Genomic DNA, 22,972 nt, shown 5'->3' on the forward strand with positions numbered 1-22,972 from the left:
TACAGTAGGTTTTTAGAGCTTGTTCATTGAAATCAGCCGCTTGCTGCAGCTTAAGAAGACGCCATGAGAGCGGTGAGAGTGAACAATAAAGTTGGGGCCGGACATCAACACTATGAGCTGAAACTCGCTATAAAGCTCTGTGCAGCCTGGGAGAGCTGCCGATTCAGGTGATTATTCTCTGCAGGTTTGTTACTATGGGCGACCCCATTTCGCCATAGGACGAATTGTTAGTATAACAATATTGATTATATTTCCTCTCTAAATAAATGGTTTCCTTTTTCTTCTGTATTTAGAGTAGAGTAATAGAAGGAATCTATCAGCATAATGCTTTTTGTCTTGATTGAGCTGTTCAGTGTACTTTAAGTTCTACATAAACACATGGCTACACCCTCACATACCTACACATGTATACTACAGCTCACACTGTACATACTGACCTATAGAGTATTTATATCTATACTACTTTCTATATTGTACATACCGGATAGTGTATACACCTATACATATCATATCTCCAGTTATTCTGTATATAGTGTTTACTATAAGAACAACTTGTACTGACACTTTCTGCACCATTTCTTTATACTTGCCTGCTGGCTTACTATGTTCTAATCTACTGTATGTCATAGCATCTTCATACCACTGTTAATATCGCTCATTTCTAGTGTATTCATACCCCTTCCTGTTTATTCTACATTCTACTTCTGCTATATATTATTGTGTAAATTGCTCTTTTTTGCAATTCTGGATAGATGCTAAACTGCATTTTGTTGCCTGAGTACATAAACTCAATGACGTGCAATGATAAAATTGAATCTATTCTAATGCAACTTCTAGTTGAATGCAGTCGTGAAGGCAGCTTTGGTTTGATTTTGCAGAGTTTTGCACCTCATATGCCTTCGGTAGAAAGATGCTCCTATGAAAATTGTTTGGAAAGGAAATTCTGCGATTTATTCTGAGTCACAAGGACATTGTTTGTGGAAAGTTGGTAGTGGTTTCACTGCCACAGAAGTGACCATCACATATTGGTTTCAGTCCCTAATAAAGCTTCTAAAATCAGTAACTGAACTGAGTTCAGTGGGTTTACTCAATTTGTGACACCAGCTGTTTTGATGTAGTCAAATAAATGTTGTCCACTGGAAAGCATCCTTCAATTTAATAGTCTACCTGACATGAGCATTGTGTGCATGAATCCACCAGTACCATTTGTGTGTGTGAGCGGATGAGGCTGGCGTCCTCTGTGCAGGTGGAGGACGTCCCTACACTGTACACTGACTCAGTGGTGGAGAGACGCAGAGACTGGGTGCTGCTCAGGGAGGTGGTGGACAGACGCCGTTTCCGAGCTCCACTGCAGTTGTTTGGGATGCTGAATGCACAGCGTTTGTGGTAGTTCAGTCCACATCCTGCAGGGGGCGGCATGGATCAGAGAACCAGGGGGCAAAAGATCAACAGAGCAAGAGAGTGAAGGCGATGAGAGCATATTTTAGGAAGTGTTACAAATCATTTCTCAGAGAAATTTGTTTAGCACACAATCTTTTCTTATTCAAACTTCATCTCTCTACTTCCCTCACCGTCACACTTGAGCCCTTGTCTGACCAATCCGAACAGCATCTCTCCACAGTGATCACAGAAGGCCGGGGCCCGGTATGAGTGCACGTTGAGTGCGTGAGGCCGGATTTGGAAATCTTCAAACGTGGCTGCAGCTAAAAAATTAGATAACAGATGTACAGTGTATCAAGATACAATCACTGGGCATTAAAAATAATGATTAGATGGATGAGAAGGAAGCAGGATGGAAAAATAGATTGGTTTCTTCCCTACAAGGGAGCATTAGAGTGTGAAACAATGAAAGAGCAGATTAGGCCAGTTTCACATATTACCTGTAGTAAAATAAGCAGATTGATTGATTTTAGGACTTGCAAAGCAGACTAACAAAGGGAGATAGCAGAGGAAAGAAGAAGGAAGGAAATTCAGATTTTAATATGGCTATATTGTAACCTAATGGCACAAGATAATCACGTTAGAAGAGAAGAGTGCCGGTTACTCACCAGAGAGCACCACCTCCACCAGATCTCCCTCCTGAATGTCACTGGTGCCTTTAACCAGTTGCAGTATGTTGTTGGTGGTTGTGTCATGCTTGAACAGCAAAATCTTGTCATAAATGCCGTAGAAGCCGCACTCTGGGAACTAGAACATACGAAGGAAACATAATGGAAATGAAAGTTAGGGGATCAGCTGTAGGGAAGGTAGAATTAAGATTAACAAACCTGAAAGAAAAGGGGGTAGAGGGCATTGTATCAGCTATCAACAACGAAAGCTTTACATGTGCATGTTTGCTGGTGATGTTCCAGTCAAATCAACAGTCCACAGAAAATGCTTAGTTTCAAATAAAATCAAGAGCAAATGCACAATCAACACTAACCTGTAACGATAGAAAAAAAGCCATCAAACATAACTTGCTTATATAACTTAACTTTATTTATAGCCGGGACATGACGGAGATATTTTTCTTCTTTCTAAAAGTAATTTTGATTTTGAAGTAATTTTGATTAAATTGTCAAATTTGATTATATTTGTTTGTATAAAAAATTTTTGAGTTAATAAGAGCTGTTGTTAGGTAGTGTATGGGAACTTTACTAAATATTACAAAATAACATGCAGTTAGCATATACAATTAAAAAAATCAATATGTTTCATAAGACCCCATAAAAAAATGGCAAAATATATTAAAAACAACCTTAATATGTTGGTACAATGGGAAGGAACATGCAAAGTGTGTAAAATGGACCAAATTTCAAAAGGTTCTTTGCAAACAGAGAATACTGTCTTTATTTTGCCAACAGATACAAACTATTATAATAAAACAGATCACTTTAAACTGACCTGCAAAGACAGATCATTAAGTTACCAGTTGCCTCTTTCTTAACTGTGCCAGGCATAGACCCCTCTGCCCTGGAACATATAGTAACACACACACACACACACACACACACACACACACACACACACACACACACACACACACACACACACACACACACACACACACACACACACACACACACACACACACACACACACACACACACACACACACACACACACACACACACACACACTGTAACAACTGATATACAAGAACCACAAATCAACTTGGTCAAAGTGGAAAGCAAGACAAAGGAGAAACTCTATCTTCCTTTCAGTCATATACAAGTACACACACACACACACACAGGCATGTCCACGAAGATCTTTCAAAGATATGAGAGATGAGAGTGTCAGTCAGAAGTCAGCAGAGCAAAAGGAGGCTGTTATAGGGAAACCCTGCTCTTCTAAATAGTTAATACTGTCTGGTTCACTTCAGTGGCCGCACCACACAGGACACCACACAGGACACCACACACACACACACACACACACACACACACACACACACACACACACACACACACACACACACACACACACACACACACACACACACACACACACACACACACACACACACACACACACACACACACACACACACACACACACACACACACACACACAGAGGATGGACTGACAGGAGTGGAACCGACTGAAGAGAGAAGAGAAAGAAAATGCTTTACACAGGAACACAAAAACACACACAACCCTCCCCGTCTCTCTTGTTGTTGTTTTTGCCATAGCGGAGTCAAGATTCCCCATCTGGCCATGGCTCTAACAACTTACAGGAAGGGAAGCCTGGACTCCACCTTGGAACGACATATGACACACACACACCTCCTCCTCACTTACCAACAGACACACCCTACTTACAAACAGCAACACACACCCTCTTTTTCCCTCATTTCTCCTAAATAGACACACAGCCTCCCTCTCAGTTTCCCAACAGGCACTCCACATCACCACATCTGAAATCCAGGCCTGGCTTGTACTGCTGCTGCTGAGCTACGCAGTGAGTCCACCACGCCCCAGCTGTGGGCTACTGCTACTGACCTCACAGTCAACTACAAAACTCAAAAAGCTCACCGTGGCCTTTTTTTGTTCTTTCAATCTGCTACCTGTTAAACAAATATTACATAAATAAAAGTCAAATCATGGACATAAGCTCACCCCAAACCAACGTAATAACAAGGAGGTGGAATGCCCTGGAAAACCCTGGCAGTGGTAAAAAGGTGTGAAAACAAATCAACGTAGTGCAGCAATTTAAACAATACCTCTGTTTGTTGAGCATATTATGCAAATTTGATTCACAAACACAACAAAAGAAAACCAAGAAGTATGATTATGCACTGTAGAAGAGGGCAGAATTAAATCATTTTAAGAGCAGTCTTATCCATTGGTGACTTCAGTAGAAAACAAAAAACAAACACACACACAAAAGATAAAAGTTTGGGGGTAAATTTAAAGAATTTTATTATGAGTGGTTATAAAGTACCACAAAAATCATGATTGTTGTTACGTTTGACTTTCATTTAAAAAAAAAAAAAAGAACTCAAATCAAGGCTGGTGTATATAGCCAAAATCTCAATATAGGTCCATTCATATGTCGATAACAATATATGTTATCTGGTGATTCAATAAATAAATATTCTATATGAAATAACCACATAGTGAAGAATAGTTCTGTATACTGAGGTGTGAATGAAAAACATGACAAATGAAAAGTACTGAGTTTTCTCTAATTATATTAAGAACTTTAATGCAAAATTAACATAACGAGCAAAGATCCTGTAACAACTGGGTTTTTAAACATAACAGCGTCCTATAATTTGGTCCAATGGGTGTTTGTTTCAACCCACAACTGGACACACACACTACACCTCAGTGTCTCTGACCACATCTATCATATAATTTTGACAGTTTTCCCAGCAATGAGCCATGAGAGTAATCACAGGGTCTTTGTGGGGTGACGAGGAAACCGATCCTCCAAGGGGAGCAAAGCCCCATGTTCGCCAGAGAGTTTAGAGTTTAGAGTGTAAGGACGGCTTAGGTGAAAGGAATTTCATTTCAGTTTGCCAACTCATGCGAAATAGACTGTATGTGACTGTTGATAATGTGAAGCGTTTATGTTCGACATCTATGCTCTGACCTTGTCGCTCCTCACAAGGAAGCACCACATTCAGCTCAGCAGGGAGCGATGATAACAACCTAGACTCAGAGCCTACAGCTGGAGCGGTGGAGTGTTCGAACGTTTGATATGATGATATACGTATGTGAACATCAGCAGCGGTGGTGGCAGCAGCAGCAGCAGCAGCAAGCAGCAGCATAGCTTTCAGGTGAGCAGTAAAAGAGTGAGCAGTGCACTGATGGATTTAAGTACACAGCCATGATTAAAAGGATTTATTGGAAATATATTGCAGTGAGAGAGTGACGTGATCCATAAAACGCACTGTCGACTATTTATTTGGTAGGAGTTCCAGGGAAAACAATTCCGTGAGGCCTGTAGATAATACAGGTACAGCATCAGGAAAGATGATTTTTGCATATTATTTTCTCTATGCTGTGAGCAGGGACACAAATTCCAATCCTCTTCATTATACTGGGGTGGAGGCAAAGATGGCCAGATAAGACCAAAAGTCTCTGCATGTCTAGATACCACTAGCCGTAAAAGAGAAAATATGTTGTTTTTATTGCGAACAAACCCTTCAACCCCATCAGACGACTGCATAAATGTTTCTGGCTTTGGGTCAACTTGACATTACAGATGCTAATGAGAAGAGGCTCCAGACTTTACCAACACCAGACTTTTAACAACCACAAGTTCTCTGACGGGCGTAAATCACGTAATAACAGCCTACATCAGTACCTGGGATTGTGACAAATAAGACCAACAGCTGACACTTGTAATTACTAAACACCCACAGAGCCCAGATCAGAGGAGACTCCCAGTTCTGAATCCACAGACAACCCTCAGCCTAAGCCATTTGTGAAGCCCCACGCCGCTGTTTGATGCCAGCCGCTCTGCCATTAACCCCACACTGTTACTGCTCACTTCTTTCCTCAGCAACTCAAGAAACAAGGCAAGTTAAATCATTCTGTGCCTTCCGTCCAAAACATACACGATGTACCAACCGCAACGGCAGTTGCCACGTCTGTGAAGACCGCGAGCCCAATATCCCAACTCCCCAAAACCACAGTCACCTCAGAGAAAATTACCATTTTTACTGCTTTTCTTCTCTCGCTGTCCCAGTTCTCAGTGAAAGTACAGGGTGGGAAGAGCACAAAAGTCACACATTACTTCTGTCTGTATGTCAACACAGGGGAAAATTACATTATTTGTCTTTCAATTACATAATCACCTCTGTATGTTTATGTGTGTACACTGTATATCTGGCTGTGAGGGATGAGGTGTTGTTTCAAGAGATTGCGTGTGTGCGTGCGTGCGTGCGTGCGTGCGTGCGTGCGTGCGTGCGTGCGTGCGTGTGTGTGTGTGTGTGCAGACAAAGAGCTAGTTGTATTATCATACATACTGTAGTGTAGTGTGGTTTGCCTGGAGACAGGGCTGAGTCTCAAGCCTGTTTCTTTTGGGTTGCCAAGGATCAGGTTGCCCTGCGTTGCCTTCACTATCCCTGCAGCTCTCCAGGCCAATGAAGCTATTATGAGTGAAATGAATTATGGACAAGGTTTTCTTTTTTTCCCCCACCCCTCCCTCTTTTTCTCCCATCACTCTTAATTTCCTTTCTCTGGACCTTGTTTATCCACCTGTCCTCACTTTTCTTCTGAGCTGCCCAGCTTTCCTTATCAGATATCAGTCTCTTGTTTGTTTTTCTCGTTTTTTACGAATATATGTTTTATGTGCCTCTCTGAAAATGAACAACGTACAAAAAAGAGAAGAAAATGCAGAAAGAAAAGCATTCTGTCATCTTTTACTAACAGCTCTACGAAAATTGCCCTTAATGTGGTTCACTCCCTCTCTTGTCAGCCAGCTGACATCGGACGTAAGGCGGGGTACACCCTGGACAGGACGCCAGTCTATCGCAGGGCAAATAGAGACAAACAGAGACAGACAACCATTCACACTCACACCCACACATACGGGCAGTTTAACCTAGTACGTGCATGTTTTTGGACTGTGGGGGGAAGCCGGAGAACCCGGAGAAAACCCACACAGACACGGGGAGATCATGCAAACTCCACACAGAAGGGCCCCAGCCAGGATTTGAACCAGGAACCCTCTTGATGTGAGGCAACAGTGCTAACCACCACCCCACCGTGCCTCTTTAAAAATGTATTTATGATAGAACATGCATTATGAAGAATTTAGAACTACAAATGTTCTACCAAAAAATGCATGGTATTGTCACACCGCGGTGAGAGGTGTCCTGTCTTGGGTTTTTTGTCTTGTGAAATTCATGTTTTATTTTGCAAGATTAATCATCCTCTCATTTCAGTTCACTTGCCCTTCCTCCTGTGTCACCTTTGTTGCCTAATTACCTGATTGTGTCCACCTGTGTCACCCTCCCTCATGTGTAAATAGTCCTCGTCTTCCCGTCTTGCATTTATTGCACTCTGACTGCATTTGAGTCCTCCTTTGCCTAGGCTTAACAGGTATTAGGATTTTAAAAGGTGTCAGCTCTCATAAAGAAAGTAATCTAATCAATCATGGAAATTTGGGCTGCACAATATATTGATATTATATTGGTAGGTAACTGTAATCACATTCTGTCAGTAGCTGCTATTTTTTGTGACGTGTATCATGTGGTAACTCTCTGGCCAGTCGGAGGCATCCATCCTTTTATGCATATTCTGATTGGTCAGACTCTGCTTGTGTGGGAGGGAGGTTTATTAGTGCTGCCATACTACTCCACATGGTGGAAGGAGAAAAATGGGATGTGTATACAGAGAAAAACTGTCAATGCCAGAGAGGAACTGGTGCCAATAAAAAATAAAACGTCAGCTGTATGGCAAATTTTTGGGTATATGAGAGACAGTGAGGCACAAACACATGTACTGTGCCTCACTGTCTTAGCCTAGAACTGAGTCGCTTCAATATCTATTAACCGCAAGTATTATCATTATCGCAATATTCAACAACAATTTTTCTCATATTGTGCAGATCTAATTGAAATATGCCATAACCAGTAAATAACATGTGTAGCAATTAATATACTCTTTACCATTAAGGAAAATGGGACGCAACTAAATATTGATGCACACGTGATGCTTGGATTGCTACACCACCATGCAATGAGCTATCACAAGACCCCGAGCTAATGATATCTTAACTGATCCTGATATCCACTGGTTTCATGTGCAGTCGTCATTTAAAGAGGAGGAGATTCACTGGAACTGATGGGGTTAACAGGAAGTTGTCCAAATTGGGGGGCAAAAATGAACAACTTACTATCTTAGTGTAAAGCTAACACTCAAAAGTGTCACTTTTTAGTAGCTGTGGGTCTCTGTGTGCCGTTGCTATTGTTAATAACGTCAGACATTTTATCCAGATTACTAAACCAGTCATTATTAAAAACACACACTCACACAAAACACTCGAAAGCAGACAAAACAAGAGATATCACTCCATGTGTACACTACACACACAAAAACCTCTTTGTCATATCAGCGTGATGTCATGGAACGAGGCTATTGTGGGTGAAATCTGAGCTCAAATACATTGTATTCAAAACACACAGACACACAACGCCATTTCCTTTCCTAAGGTGCTCGTATTCTGTTGGGTTTGTTTATTACCTGCTTCAACAACCCTCTGGTACGGTGGCCCTGAGAGGCAAATCACTACAGCAAATAGAAAACACAAAGCCAAATAGGAAAGCACAACGCCAAATCCCAAACCACAACGACAAATCGTAAAACACAACAACAAATCTCAAACCCCAACGACAAATCGTAAAACACAACAACAAATCCCAAACCACAACGACAAATTGTAAAACACAACAACAAATCCCAAACCACAACGACAAATAGTAAAATACAACGCCAAATCCCAAAGCACAACGCCAAATCCTAAAGCACAACGCCAAATCGTAAAATACAACAACATTAACTTATACCGGAAAGGGTAGGTCTCTCTGATCAGAGGATGGATCCTCCTGATTGGACAGACGGACTGTCTGTCTTTAAACAGGAGGGAGCGATGGAAACCCGCTGCAGCTGTGCATTGCCTACATTATTTATTTATTGTCGGTGTTTAAAAAAACAGTTTTATCAGAGTGGTAGTGATCCCCTAATCTACAAAACACAAAAAAAAGTGTATAAAATGTTTTTATACAGTATGACACTTTGAGTATTTTTGTAGATTGTCACCTAAACGGGACATTTCATAATCATAAGTCCTCCTCGTTCTGGAAACTGTCTCCTGATGATGGACCTGGTGAAGGTAAGGGCTTTCTAATGTGCCGGCCACAGGCCGAGCAGACGACCTGCATCTTAGCTGTGTTATAATAGTGCCTGTTTATATAAACACAATATCTACAGATAATGAGAGAAACATTTCAAAGGTAGATATAGGTAATGATGATCTCGTACTTAAAAAAAATATACAGAAAATAACCAAGATTCAGTTTTAAAATGGTCTCAAATTTACTGTTTTATTATATAGGATACCCTTTTTTAATGTTACTAGTCATCTATTTAGTTGTATTTGCAAGTTCAGAGATAAGTCAAGTCAACTGTACATATGAAACATGAGAAACATGAACTGCTCTGAGAAATGAATGACTCGTTGGATTTACTTGTTCAGAGATAATCAAAACAAAATGTGAGAAATTCAACTGAACGGATACGCAAGAAAGGGAACAGCAGCAGGGTCATGCAGAGTGTTTTTCATCAACAGGTTAGCGTCACCTCACACGAGCACTGACGCTTACAACACAAGCATCAGCACCAATGTCCAGATGAGCCTGTTTCACTTCGACTCTTAAGGGCTCGTCAAACGGCTATAGATCACAGCTTCTAAATATAGACCCTCTTTATATTAAGATGCTGCGTGTTGAAGAACACAAAGACTTTTATGTCCTGCTGAGAAGGCTGCTTGCTTCTGCTTTTCATCCTCCCCATCACTTCCCCTCCAGCAGCTCAGCATGAGCCACCTTCGACCACCAAGCCACACACACACACACACACACACACACACACACACACACACACACACACACACACACACACACACACACACACACACACACACACACACACACACACACACACACACACACACACACACACACACACACACACACACACACACACACACACACACACACACACACACACACACACACACACACACAAACACACAGTTATACTTCTTGTAAGTTTATGCAAAATGGCACAACACAAATGAAAGCAACTTTTACCTTTTATCTGTAACATTATGAAATCCGACAGGGAGCATCATACTGGGGATGGAACTGACTCTACAAACTACTCTGTCAGCCATTAGGGCATGTTGCTGGTGATTTCTTTGACTGCAACATATTTTATCCCTCATAAAAGGGGAAACTCCACAAGGTCCATTTAACTAACAAAGAAAGGACTTTTCTGGCTGCCGTGGGCCAGGAGGCCTCTACTGCTCTGTTTTATTGTTAAACTCATGTTTCAATACCATTCAGCACACCATAAATCATTATTTTTATTTATTTTATTTATTTAGTAAGTAGTAGTTGCACCAGTAGCATTAGTAGTTATTTTTGTTTTGTGATTAGCTTTAGCAGTTCTGTATTAATGTTATCCGTTTCCTCAATGACACAGGAAACTGCAACCTTGAGAATGTGGTTTATAGCTCTTCAAAGGTCTATAGTAACATATAAACATACAATGTGGGTCTAAGGCCGTTACCACAGTCAGAAAATACACACACACACACACACACACACACACACACACACACACACACACACACACACACACACACACACACACACACACACACACACACACACACACACACACACACACACACACACACACACACACACACACACACACACACACACACACACACACCAAGAGAGAGCGAGAGACAGAGCTATTTATTAAGATAATGCAGGATATTTCCACGCTTAAGAATCACCCAACCAGTTCACCAAGACTTCCCATGACATGGTCAGCACTGAGTTTTCTGATTAGTGTGTATAAAGAAGTGGCAAAATATTTTCAAAATGGCACTTAAGGTACATTTGAACTGCCCCTTTCTGTAAAAATAGACTGTCAAAGTGTCAGTTTTATTCCCCCGGGCAAAGCAGTGAAATAGGATAAAAATGATCCACTTTAAAATGTTGTTTTCAATAGTGCAGTGAAGAACGACCGGGGCACTGAGATGATACAGAATGACAGGAGCTGGATTTTTGTTTAGACAATGCAGTTTGTAACAGAAACACTGCAGTTCTCCAGGATCAGTCAGGCCCAACTCCAATGATGACAACCCGTGATGAATCTGCATGGATAAAATACAAAACGTGCCGTGTGTGACACTTCAGACTGAGCTCTGTAAACAGTGTGACCCTCTATAGCCCTACATGGTCCTCCACGCTGATGCGTTTCTGCAACAGACGCTGGTTATCACAACAGGAACTTGATCCAGCCATTTTATAGTCAAGAGGAAACACGCTGCATCCTTTCAACAACAGACATTGTTTAAACATCCATGTCTTACTGTGGAACTAATCATACAGCCTCCTGCACACGTGTGGGAAATGTACACACATTCTGGAGAGTTCTGCTAGAGGGTTGTGAAGCACCTGCACTTTACTGTGTGTGTGTGTGTGTGTGTGTGTGTGTGTGTGTGTGTGTGTGTGTGTGTGTGTGTGTGTGTGTGTGTGTGTGTGTGTGTGTGTGTGTGTGTGTGTGTGTGTGTGTGTGTGTGTGTGTGTGTGTGTGTGTGTGTGTGTGTGTGTGTGTGTGTGTGTGTGTGTGTGTGTGTGTTTGTTTATTCATTTCTTTTTGCATCTTTCTCTTTAAGAGACAAACCCTAATTGTTGGACCATAACTCCCTCCATCCTTGTTAACATGTCAGGCACGGGAGTCAGAGAGAACCACCCCACCTTTCTGAAAATGATGAAGTGTTTAATGAGGAGTTGCCGTGGAAACGGGCATGTAAAGACGTCAACGCTCTGCCCTCATTAGCTCCTGACAACAACTTGGCGCAACGCAAGAATTTTTCCTTTTGTGCTGACAGTGTTAGCGATGGAACAAACGTGTTGCTGGCCCGGCGCTCTATTTTTAAACCCCGGTGACGTCACACACTGACGAATAAAAATGGAGCAAAAATGACAGCCATCCCTGCCCTCTCTGTGCCCTGAGTCACCTGTAGCGTCTGCGCTCATGCTGGCTTTACAAAAACAAGCAGATATAACATGACCTGTTGTCTTTATAACACTTATGCATTAAATCACAACAGTGACTGAACTGAGTAAGAGCCATGCGTCAGCGGAGCGCTGGGTTTGGCAGACACAAAGAAGGAAAACACAATGAGGACGAATCAACATGGAAAATGTGTACACAATGACGGACAACTGAAAAGCTGCGAGACGGGGTGCAGTATACCACAGTCTTGTGACGTCACAGAGCATTACTTATTCACTTGATTGAAAGTTTGATTATCTTACATTGTGTGTTAACTTCATACTGCAACACGATCATCATCTGTTTCATCAGAGGTGGAAGAGTCTTCCTGCGTCTTTCATCTTTTTAACACAGTCGATTCTCTTCGCATAGACACAAACACAAAGTACCCGTGTGACTACATACACATGTGGCAAGTGGTTCAAAGCTATCTGAAAGCTTGTGCAGCAGGACGACAATGGAGTCAATGTGTTAACTATTGAAACCTAATACTGGGGAGGGACATGAGACATGAGAGAGATGTTTTTAAAAGTGTAAACCAATGGGACATTTCTGTAGAAATCCACTGTGGAGATAAGGGTAGTTTTATTTGAAACTACTTAGCAGAATTTTGGAGGCAGGACCAGACCTAAACCATGTCACTTCCTGCATTTCCCATAAAAACCCACCTTACCCACTCCTCCAGTTCCGCTTTCATATTCTGCTCCCCTCCCGCCTGACCCGTTCTCCTCTTCTCTTTCTCTCCTCTACGTAGGGTCCTGAGGGGGTTCGTCATGCTTGGACGACATTTCTTGGATAAATCATGGTGTGGTCCTCGCTAGTGAATTATTGGATGTTCTCTGTGCAGCTTTCAGTCTTTTTTGGGGGGTTTGCCAGTCTGAATGGTCAAATCCAAAGCATGAGTTGACGTAAAGTGTCTGATTCTGCATTGGTTGGTGTGTAAAGGTACAGCATCCCATGTTCTTAATAATGAGCATGAATATTGTGCTGCACTGCACTTTATACTGCATACTTGACTCAAGTGTGTGTGTGTGTGTGTGTGTGTGTGTGTGTGTGTGTGTGTGTGTGTGTGTGTGTGTGTGTGTGTGTGTGTGTGTGTGTGTGTGTTGTGTGTGTGTGGGTGCAGAGACATAATCAGGTTTACATTCCTGACCTGCTAGTTTCTACATACCAGAGATAACTGTGTAAAACTAGAGACTGGAGGGAGGAGTGTAAATCCTGGTCTCACACTACCATAAACACAAAATGCAAAAAACAAAACAAAGCACATGGCCCATAGACACATGAGAAACCAGGGCTGAATACACACAACATAAAATGCAACAGTGACAATGTAAATATGCATACACAGAATGCATAAACTTGCATACCTAAATACAACCATGGGTTTAATGTTACACACACACACACATTTTATCCACTGTATGCTTGATTTCTCTTCTTTCTCTCTTTTCGCTGTACTCTGAACTTATTCTACATGCATCAGTTTTGTTTGTGTAGGCATAAATCTTTCATTTTCACCATTGCACAATTTGTTTGTCTTCCTTTTCTCTTTTTTTTTAACCTTTGACCAGTTCTTGCATGCTGGACTCAGAGGTTGGTTGTGTTATACAGGAAACATGTCACATTTGGCATGTGTTTGTTTTGATATTGTGTGTGTGTGTGTGTGTGTGTGTGTGTGTGTGTGTGTGTGTGTGTGTGTGTGTGTGTGTGTGTGTGTGTGTGTGTGTGTGTGTGTGTGTGTGTGTGTGTGTGTGTGTGTGTGTGTGTGTGTGTGTGTGTGTGTGTGTGTGTGTGTGTGCGCGTGCGTGCATGCACAGCCAGTAAGTAGAAGAGGCTTAGTCTCAAACAGGAGCGCAAGGACAAAGCAATTCATTCTTTCCCAAGCATCAAGAAGGCCGTGTGGTAACATGAGAGCCGTGACCAGGCATGGGAGAGGGGTCTGGGGATAAAGGAGACACGCAGTGCTATTCTGAACCAGTCTTTGTTGGTAGCAGCTCCTGTCTCAGCCTCCACCCATCCTCCTCCACCTCTCTGTCTTTCCTTGGCTCGCATCTGAGCAGGTAAGCCGATAGGAACCTTGGATTCAATCCACTCTGTGCAATGAACAAGTCACTGATTCATGACAAGAGGGACTTCATAAGAGAAGAGACGGCAGGTCTGAATGACGAGTGAAGAAGGAAATAAAGGTGGATGGAAAGAAAATGAGCAATAGAATGAGAATGCTGATGCTCAAACTACTTCATCAGACTTCTTAGTGAAAATCCCCATTTGGGTAAAACTAAATTGTTATTAATCGTTGTACTGAAATTATGGTAAGATCAAGCCTTTTTTGAGTTGTTTCAGCAGCACCATTCCATATTTATTGATGGTTTGAAAGGCAGTTTTTATGTTTTAAGGCAAAACAGTTAGGGAGTTGACAGGAAGTGATGGGGGGGGGGGGGTATGAGGGATGACATGCAACAGAGACCCCAGGCCATACTCAAAGCGGCAGGCAAGTGCATGGATAGCGCCCTAAACCCCATGGCCACTAGAGCACGCCAATTCTAGAAAGTACTGTGAATGTACACTTCTAAGTTGGGCATATCCTACTGACGTACCTGTTTACCTGTATATGAATGTTAAACGTCTTCAGTGCTTTAGAGGTGTTGAAGGTTTGTTTCTCTCGGAGAGGGGGGCATATTGCATATATCTGCATTACAGTCCAAAGTCAATGGAAAGATGGTTTCATATGAAATTGTTTTATTGAATTTTGTAATGTATTGTATTAGAGCCGTGTAGTATGGTTGTCGATCAATAAGGGAATGCACCAATTTATTAGTTTTCAAAAAAAGACATAAAGAAAATTAAAAATCAATATGTTTCTGGGAACTACTGAACAGAGTAAGAAAGTTAGACCAAGACACAATACAACAATTCCATTGCTGCCACATACTATATGTTACTGACATGTTTAATTTGTTATGTATAGGTTGACTTTGGGATCTTTCTGCTGGTGAAGCAATTCAGCAACATATGGTTAACCTACTGTACAAGATATAGAAGAAGAAGAAAAGGTGAAAGTAGGTCCCTAATTATCATATTTTTTTGAAAAAATATTTTTTCCATTATAAATTTCAATTACGTGTGCATTTTCTCTTGAACAGTTATCATGGTCTTTATCATCTTTCAATGTTACCACTGTTGTTAAGCAGAAAAACTTAACTTCAGTTTTGTCATTTGCAACTTCTTAATGCAGATAATTACACACAATTACTGAAGCAAGGAACCTGAAATTTCAGATCAGAAGAAGTCAGAATTCCTTGTAAAGGCCAACAGACTAGCTTGGCCCTACCTTAAGTAATGCACTGTCTCACAGCAGAACTGACAGAAATGATTGTTTTCATCCGCAGTGACAATCATGTTGAAATATGAGGAAAGACGGGCGGCCTAACTTCTCTGCATGACTGCTCATGGAGATCCTGTCATTGTTGAAGCATCTTCCTCTGTACTAACATCAGAAAAAAGTCCCTTTATTGATGATGGTCCAGTCAGATCTAATAGAACACCAACAACAATAATCACATTAGTGATAACAGAAAATGAGAATGACCTGATAAACTGAATAACTCAGGTGCTTCAGAGGCCTGTGGTGACATCTTCCTGCTGAAATACTTTGCTTTGCCCTTTATTCCTTTCTTGCCAAGGTTAAAAATCAACAATTTCTTTGAGAAATTGACAAAGTTCTCCAGAGTGACCATAAAGCAAAAGCATGCTCGTACACTGGTCCATTAGAAGCACATTCTCCATGGACACACAAAAACTTCATACTGCACGCTGAGGGCCACAATAAGCACATTACTGCACTCTGAGTCATCCCCCCTTTTCCTTTATGCCCCCCCTCTCCATTTGCTGTTCTTTCTCCCCCTCTTTTCATCCATCTCCTCTCTCCTATGTGTGCTTCAGATCCAAATTGAAAGAAAACACTATACACTGAGCGCCAGTCTCCAGACCAACGTGTGGTTACATTTGTGGAGCTAAGTTGCTGTCGCTTCAAACTCTTATGTAACCGTAACCCTGGTTCTCTTGAAAATTGTCATTATAAAGCCAAAAAAACAGACTGCATCTTGTGTTTTGTGCTGCACAAATACACCATCTTTTCAGTATTCTGCATAACTGCAACCACATCTACATGACTGAGCATTAAAGCAATAGTTCCACAATTTGGAAAATGCACTTATTCTCCTTCTGGTGGAGTTAAAAAGTGTTCATTTATGAGCCTTTAGCCCAGTTCAGACTAAAGATTGAGAGTTGTTGAAACTTGCAACTACTTGCAACGTGCAGGTCTGCAACGTTCTGAAACCTGCCAGTTTACACCGGTGAGACGAGGTGAGATGGTGTATCATCTCCATAGCAACAACTCTGTACTTCTGTTCTAACCTCCGACTTTCTAGTCGTAGCTGGATATCATTTGTAGCATTATAAAATATATGTTAGGACAGAGATAGTGAGATATGTGCTATAGCTGCCTTTCTAACAGCAATGAAACAGCAAAAATACTGTTTATTTCCCTGATTCACTGCTTTTTCTCGATTACAGCTCGCTCTCCTTATTTATTGTATACTTAAGCTCGCTCAACCCTCTCTCTCGCTGTCTCTTTCTCTCTCTCTTGCACGCTTGATGAGCCTCCCTCCAAAACTGCCATTTCCACCAGATGGCAGTTTGTAAGTGGCTTGTCCAGTGGACTTTACTACGAGCTAATTGGCTGTTGAAGCAGGCGACGTGCTTTACGTTCTTAAACCAGCTGCTGGCGACTTGAAAAGCTAAATCGCAGGTCACAACATCAGCCAGTTTGAGTCCAGACGAGATGGGCCAGTTCCCACCACTGCAACTTTTACCTACAACATTCGAAAACGGTTTCGTCTCGTTGTGAATCTTAAGACTGAAGTGGGTTTTAGAGGTGGTAGATGGATGTTGTTACCATTGAAAAACAGTTTTGGCAAGCAGCAAAAAAAAGGATAATTTGCCAAAATGTATATTGCTTTAAAGATGCTCTATTATGCTAGTTTTCAGGGTCATATTTGTATGTTTTTAGGTCAGCTACAATAGGTTTACATGCTTTGATCTTTAAAAAACACATCATATTTCTCATATTGTCCTTGGCTACAGCACCTCTGTGTGGCAGTCTGAGCTTTTGCTCTGTGTTTGAATAATCACTCTTATATTTTACATAAGTAACTGTGATCATTACATGACACATAATTAAAGTCATTATAGTGAATATTCAACCTCACGTTGAGAATTAAAGCCCTAACTGATGGAGATTATTTTCCAGTTGCATTCCACTGACCAGTCTCCAATATTGATGTCATGTGTTTATCTACCGAGGTAAGACTTTTGCTAAGGCTATGCCCGTTTCCCCTTAAAACTAAGCCCCCACCCACCCTGCTTTCAGACATAGACACATACAGGCCCGTCACCATGAATTTGGGCCACCCTAACACACACACTGCACAAGTGCCCCAGACTAACCCAACCCACCCTGTTAACCCTCACACTGAGACCATTGTCTGCAGGCTTCCCGGGAACATGCTCTCTCACCCACACACACACACCTGACAATATAGCAGCAAATAGTTTCATGACCTGTAGCGATGTAAATCTCCCTGCTTTTCTATGAGATCATGCAAGATATCTTACTATGCACAGACTCACTTGGAATTGCTGTACTCTGCTATCATCTAAACTAAAATCCAAAACCTAACCACAACCAAAAGTATGACACAACAGATTTTTTTATACTGTTACAGAGTGTGTGTGTGTGTGTATATCTATCCATGATCTCCAGTGCCTCCTCCCTTCTCTCAAAGAACCCTGTGTTTTGCTGACATGAGAAGAAATTCGCTCTAACTGGTACAAACTCTCCACATGCCACCAAATGCTGCTCAGCTCTGCTCTGCAACTCCCAATTGGATTACGGCACAAAACCGTTTTTACCAATGCTAATCGCCAGATTAGTATCATAAGGTCTCCTTCACTCAGAACAAGAGAAGGAATGCAAGGGGCCGAGAGACCTTGAGGAACATGTGAATGACCAATAATATCAAAGGACAATTCTGCTTCATTACAGCTTATTTTACTTGTTACCAATTGTTGTGATCTGTGAACATCACTACAACGTTATCTGATGGGGGACAAGTTGACTCAAGTGCTGGCTTAGTAACATTTTATTTGAATGGAAAAAATGAAAGTTAACACATCCAAAATGTCTGTAACCCTCCCTCAATACACAGGAAATCAGTATGTACTGTTTGTTGCACAAAACTATGCCAAGTACAATAAGTCAAAAGGTAAAGTTAAGTCAAATCAATTTTTTCTATTTATCTAAAATCCCAATTTGTATAGCGCACAATAAGCCAAAGTGCAGTGCCATGACACATGTCCAGCCACTGTGTTTATCTCAGTTAAAACACAACCTAATGACACTAGGCTGCTACAGAAGAAACCCGTACAATAAAACTGGAACAGTGTTTCACGTTGTCATCGGCTTCATCCGCATCTTCTATTCTTTATTTCAAACACCACTGAACAAATAAAACACCATGATTTCCTAAAGAAGCGTCTTTCCATTTGTTGAGTTGTTCAGAGTGATGAGATCAGTAATGTGACTGGCTGAGAGTGTGTCTATCAATCACTCTGCCCTCTGATCTATACTCACCTTCACCCAGTGCAAAATTGAAGGTGAAGGCTGCACATACATGAGCTGAAATAGCAGGTGCACTTTGCACTTGACGTGCGCTTATGACTAAGTATGGAAAAACTGCAAAGAATAGACACGTTAATGATGAACAGTCGGATGTTGACTGTGTTTACAATGGACAGTCTGAGTAATAATTACTGTTACTGCCCGTTTTTTCTCTTTCAAATAAGTTTGACCAAACAAGGAGTTTGTTTAAAACCTGTTTTAAAACCTTGAGCGGATTTCTATTTAGAGATGTTGTCGTGTTCCCAGTGTTTAGCAGTTAAGTTAGTGAGAATAATGTTACCAGTAGAAACGCCAAACCTTAATAAAACATAAAACCCAAGTTGTAATAAACCAACATGATCCTTGCATACACTGTTCAGTGCTCCAGATGAAATTATATTATGTGCATATTTTCACTTCAGCATCAAAATATCAGCTGCTGGTGGAGATTCACACCCTTTAAATCTCCATCTATCATACCACCTGCTTGCACAGTGTGTGCTTTGAATAATCAAATGTCCTTGTGCGGACTAAGCTCCCCGTGCAGCACACCACTAACAGCCAGGAAACACCAGGCACAGTCAGTCATGCAAAGCTGTTCCGCTACCATGCAAATGTAGCAAAGAGAGGGACATACACACACACACCCACACACACACACACACAAACACAGTGAGAGGTATAGTTAAGCAGAACTGATACATGTTGCTGTGGGTCTACCCTTGTGAAAATAGACTTCATTTCCTTTACAGCAGAAATGTTTTAGTAGCTATGGTCTCTGTGGGGATTGGAGAGTTCGGCTAAAGCTGCTGCTGTGTTATCTTCATTCAATCAACAAATGGCATGCGGCCTGACAAAGGCGTGGTTTGTCCTTTCATTTGTATGTCCACCTGCCTGTGTCTTGCTAATTGACCGGCATTCATTCAATCATTGACCAACAAAGGTTTGGGCTGATAAGCAGAGCGTATTTGCCCAGTAGCTCCCACACATACAGTAGTACAGCAGGCTTTTTAATAAGTCAAACAACAAGACAAAACCCCTGTGACACTAGAATCAGAACAATGGATGAAAGCATAGGTGCGTGTCCATTAGGGTAAAATGTGGCCGCTCGGAAAGTTCCAAGCCATGCCCTCTCAAATGGCCTTTCACTCATCATGTTTCCATTACAAGAAAAAGGCCCCAGAGGGATTTGCGAGACTCCGGAGGTGACGTACCACTCTGAATGGGTTTCAATAGCCGGTGATCAGCTGATCAGTGATACAGCATCACGCGTTCTTTCTCCAAGTGAGAAATACAGAATAGTTGCAGTTTGATTTAAGGTGGCCCATATGATTCACAATGTCAATTTCTGTACAATTAACATGAAAGAAAACACTCCACCTTAAAAATTCTGGACGCAGGTCAGAATCCAACCTATCTACTGCAGCACTCATTTAAACAAGCCTGTGCCAAGATGTGCGTGCACAGAACATTTTCTGCGCTGCGTTCTACTACACGACTGGATCAAAGCGTCTACTCTACTTTGCCGTGTTGTTGTGGCGTCAAGTAGGCTACTACCACACGTCACATCCCGCTTAGAATTATATCCAATCAGCAACCAGGCTTCTCTCAGGGGAGAAAAATGGCCCTGATCTCCCACAGAGCGGATCAAATGCAAATTAGGGGCGTTTGGCAAGATAGACATGCCCCCTTTTTTTGTAATGGAAACACAGCAAGTGAACAGCCATTTGAGAGGGCTTGGCCTGGAACTTTCCGAGCGGCCACATTTTACCCTAATGGAAACGCACAGGTTGCAATTCAAGCTAAATTAAGTTGCCGTCCTCACCTACAGTGCCTCTGAACACGGAACTTTGTTGTTTTCATACAAACAATACAATCTTGTCTGTCAAACCAGGCCTTTATCTGGAAAATCAGGGGCAAATGTTACAATGTGAGAGTGTGTGTGTGTGTTTGTGTGTGTTTGTGTGTGAATGTGTGGAATACTGTACATGTGCAAGAGAGTGAGGTAAACAGGAGGTAGTGTGTATGATCCCATTCCCAGGGCCAAACTGCTTCTCCAGGGAGAGAGATAAAGAGACAGACCTTTCCAAAACGGAGGTGGAAACAATGGCCAGGGCAGGGACTCTCAGCCATAGCTATATGTTTGTGTGTGTGTGTGTGTGTGTGTGTGTGTGTGTGTGTGTGTGTGTGTGTGTGTGTGTGTGTGTGTGTGTGTGTGTGTGTGTGTGTGTGTGTGTGTGTGTGTGTGTGTGTGTGTGTGTGTGTGTGTGTGTGTGTGTGTGTGTGTGTGTGTGTGTGTGTGTGTGTGTGTGTGTGTGTGTGTGTGTGTGATAAGTCTTTGTGTTTTTAGCCAGCTAACAAAAATACTTCTATGTAAAACAATTAACAGAATCATAAAGTTTCTAATTACAAGTGTAGGTGCAAGTTGAAGACTGAACATTCAACAGATATGAATTCTTGTCAGTGTTCTTCCTACACATCCACTGCTGGATTCGACACAGCTCGCCGCCTGTTACATGTGTCATCGTAGATTAGACTGCAGACATATTCAATAATCCAGTAAATGTGAACCGCAGCGAAACACTGACAGCACTCAGCAGGTTCTCACACGCTGACACACATACAGTACAACACACCCCTCTGACGTCAACAACAAATTGATGATGATATTCAACAAGTTGTTAGTGTTGAGAGATCAGAAACCGTTAAGCTGACACACCTCTTGGCAATCTAGGTGAAGGAATACAAAGTGAGACCTGACCATACAGTATGTTAACTGTACTGTTCTGTAGCTCCTTGTGTGTTTTCAAAATCATAACCTGTCACCGATGTCTAATATTCACTGGAAAACATGAATCATTCCAGCTGAGGTAAAGAGGGAGTCTTCGTCACAAAAAAACCACGTCCTCCAAACCTGTATTGTCCTGCCTCATACAACTAGGTAAGAGTAAGAATTTCCCCACGTTTAGGCCACTCGCTTGAAGTGTATTTAAGGAGGAAAACAACCTTGAGAATATGTGGGGCTGACAGGGAGGACAGCGGCAGTAGGTAAAGAGAGGAAAGGAATGAACGGGAGGTGGGTTGTGAGGAGGAAGCGGACGCAGAGCGCGAGAGGAAGTCGGCGATAAGGCAGGCAAAAGGGACCGGAGATGAGCGGATAAGGGGAGGAAGTACAGGATCTGAAAGGGAGGTAGAGAGGGAAAAGGAGGAAGAGTGGGAGGTAGTGTTCCCAAAAAAGAGGAGAGCAAAAAAAATAATTAAGAGTGACACCAAGACTTATTTTTTAGGCTATAGAATAGGAACACCATAGATCAGGGGGAACCAGAAGGTAAAATGAGGAAAGGAAACAGTGACAGGGAAAAGACGGGGGTCAGTGAAGCCTGTCCAACAAAAGAGCAAATACATCAGAGCTGCATCATGGTTGAATGGAGACAGACCTCTGGTTTCCAGGCCACATTATTAGTTCTTGTTCCATCAGGAGGAGGGGCTGGCTAAATGGGATTTTGGCAAGCGCTGTTGCCAGGTATACAGCCAAGCTATGATTTCGAAAGGTGTGGGAAGTGTAGGGTTTAGATGCTGTTTGTGACAAAAGGGGGATTTTGATTTCTGGTCTGAGAGACTGGGATTAATGCTCAGATCAGGAGACTATACAGAAAAGAGCTGCAGGATGGACATTAACTCTGGGTAAGTGTTGTTAGTTGAAGCTGGGGGTGCATGTGCTCCTCTACAGAGAAAGTGAATGGAAAAACGTGTCCATGGAACACAAGGAGGGAGCCTGTGAATAAACAGAACCGGGCGGTGACTCACCCTTTCTGGGATGAGAGAGATGAATGTGGGCGGGGGTGTGGGGTACCAAACGGCCTTTCAATACCCCTCTAAACACACCAATGTAGGCATTCACGCGCAAGCACACAGGCCAACTCATGTGTCGCACCGAGTTAGGCAAACCAG

The 22,972-nt window shown here is 42.0% G+C and overlaps 1 protein-coding gene across 2 annotated transcripts in view; it reads right to left on the reverse strand.

Annotated features, from left to right (window-relative positions):
* Window positions 1–22,972, reverse strand: part of prkd2 (protein kinase D2) — a 38,049-nt gene that overhangs the window by 9,889 nt on the left and 5,188 nt on the right. For both annotated transcript variants that reach the window (XM_083913688.1, XM_083913687.1), the window contains 3 exons: window positions 2,049–2,187; window positions 1,572–1,703; window positions 1,204–1,403 (listed from right to left, as the gene is read on the reverse strand). In XM_083913688.1, the coding sequence (XP_083769814.1) occupies window positions 1,204–1,403; window positions 1,572–1,703; window positions 2,049–2,187 (471 nt within the window). The remainder of the gene's footprint in view (window positions 1–1,203; window positions 1,404–1,571; window positions 1,704–2,048; window positions 2,188–22,972) is intronic.

This window comes from Echiichthys vipera (genome assembly GCF_963691815.1).
Source record: "Echiichthys vipera genome assembly, chromosome: 5".
NCBI classification, from domain to species: domain Eukaryota; kingdom Metazoa; phylum Chordata; class Actinopteri; order Perciformes; family Trachinidae; genus Echiichthys; species Echiichthys vipera.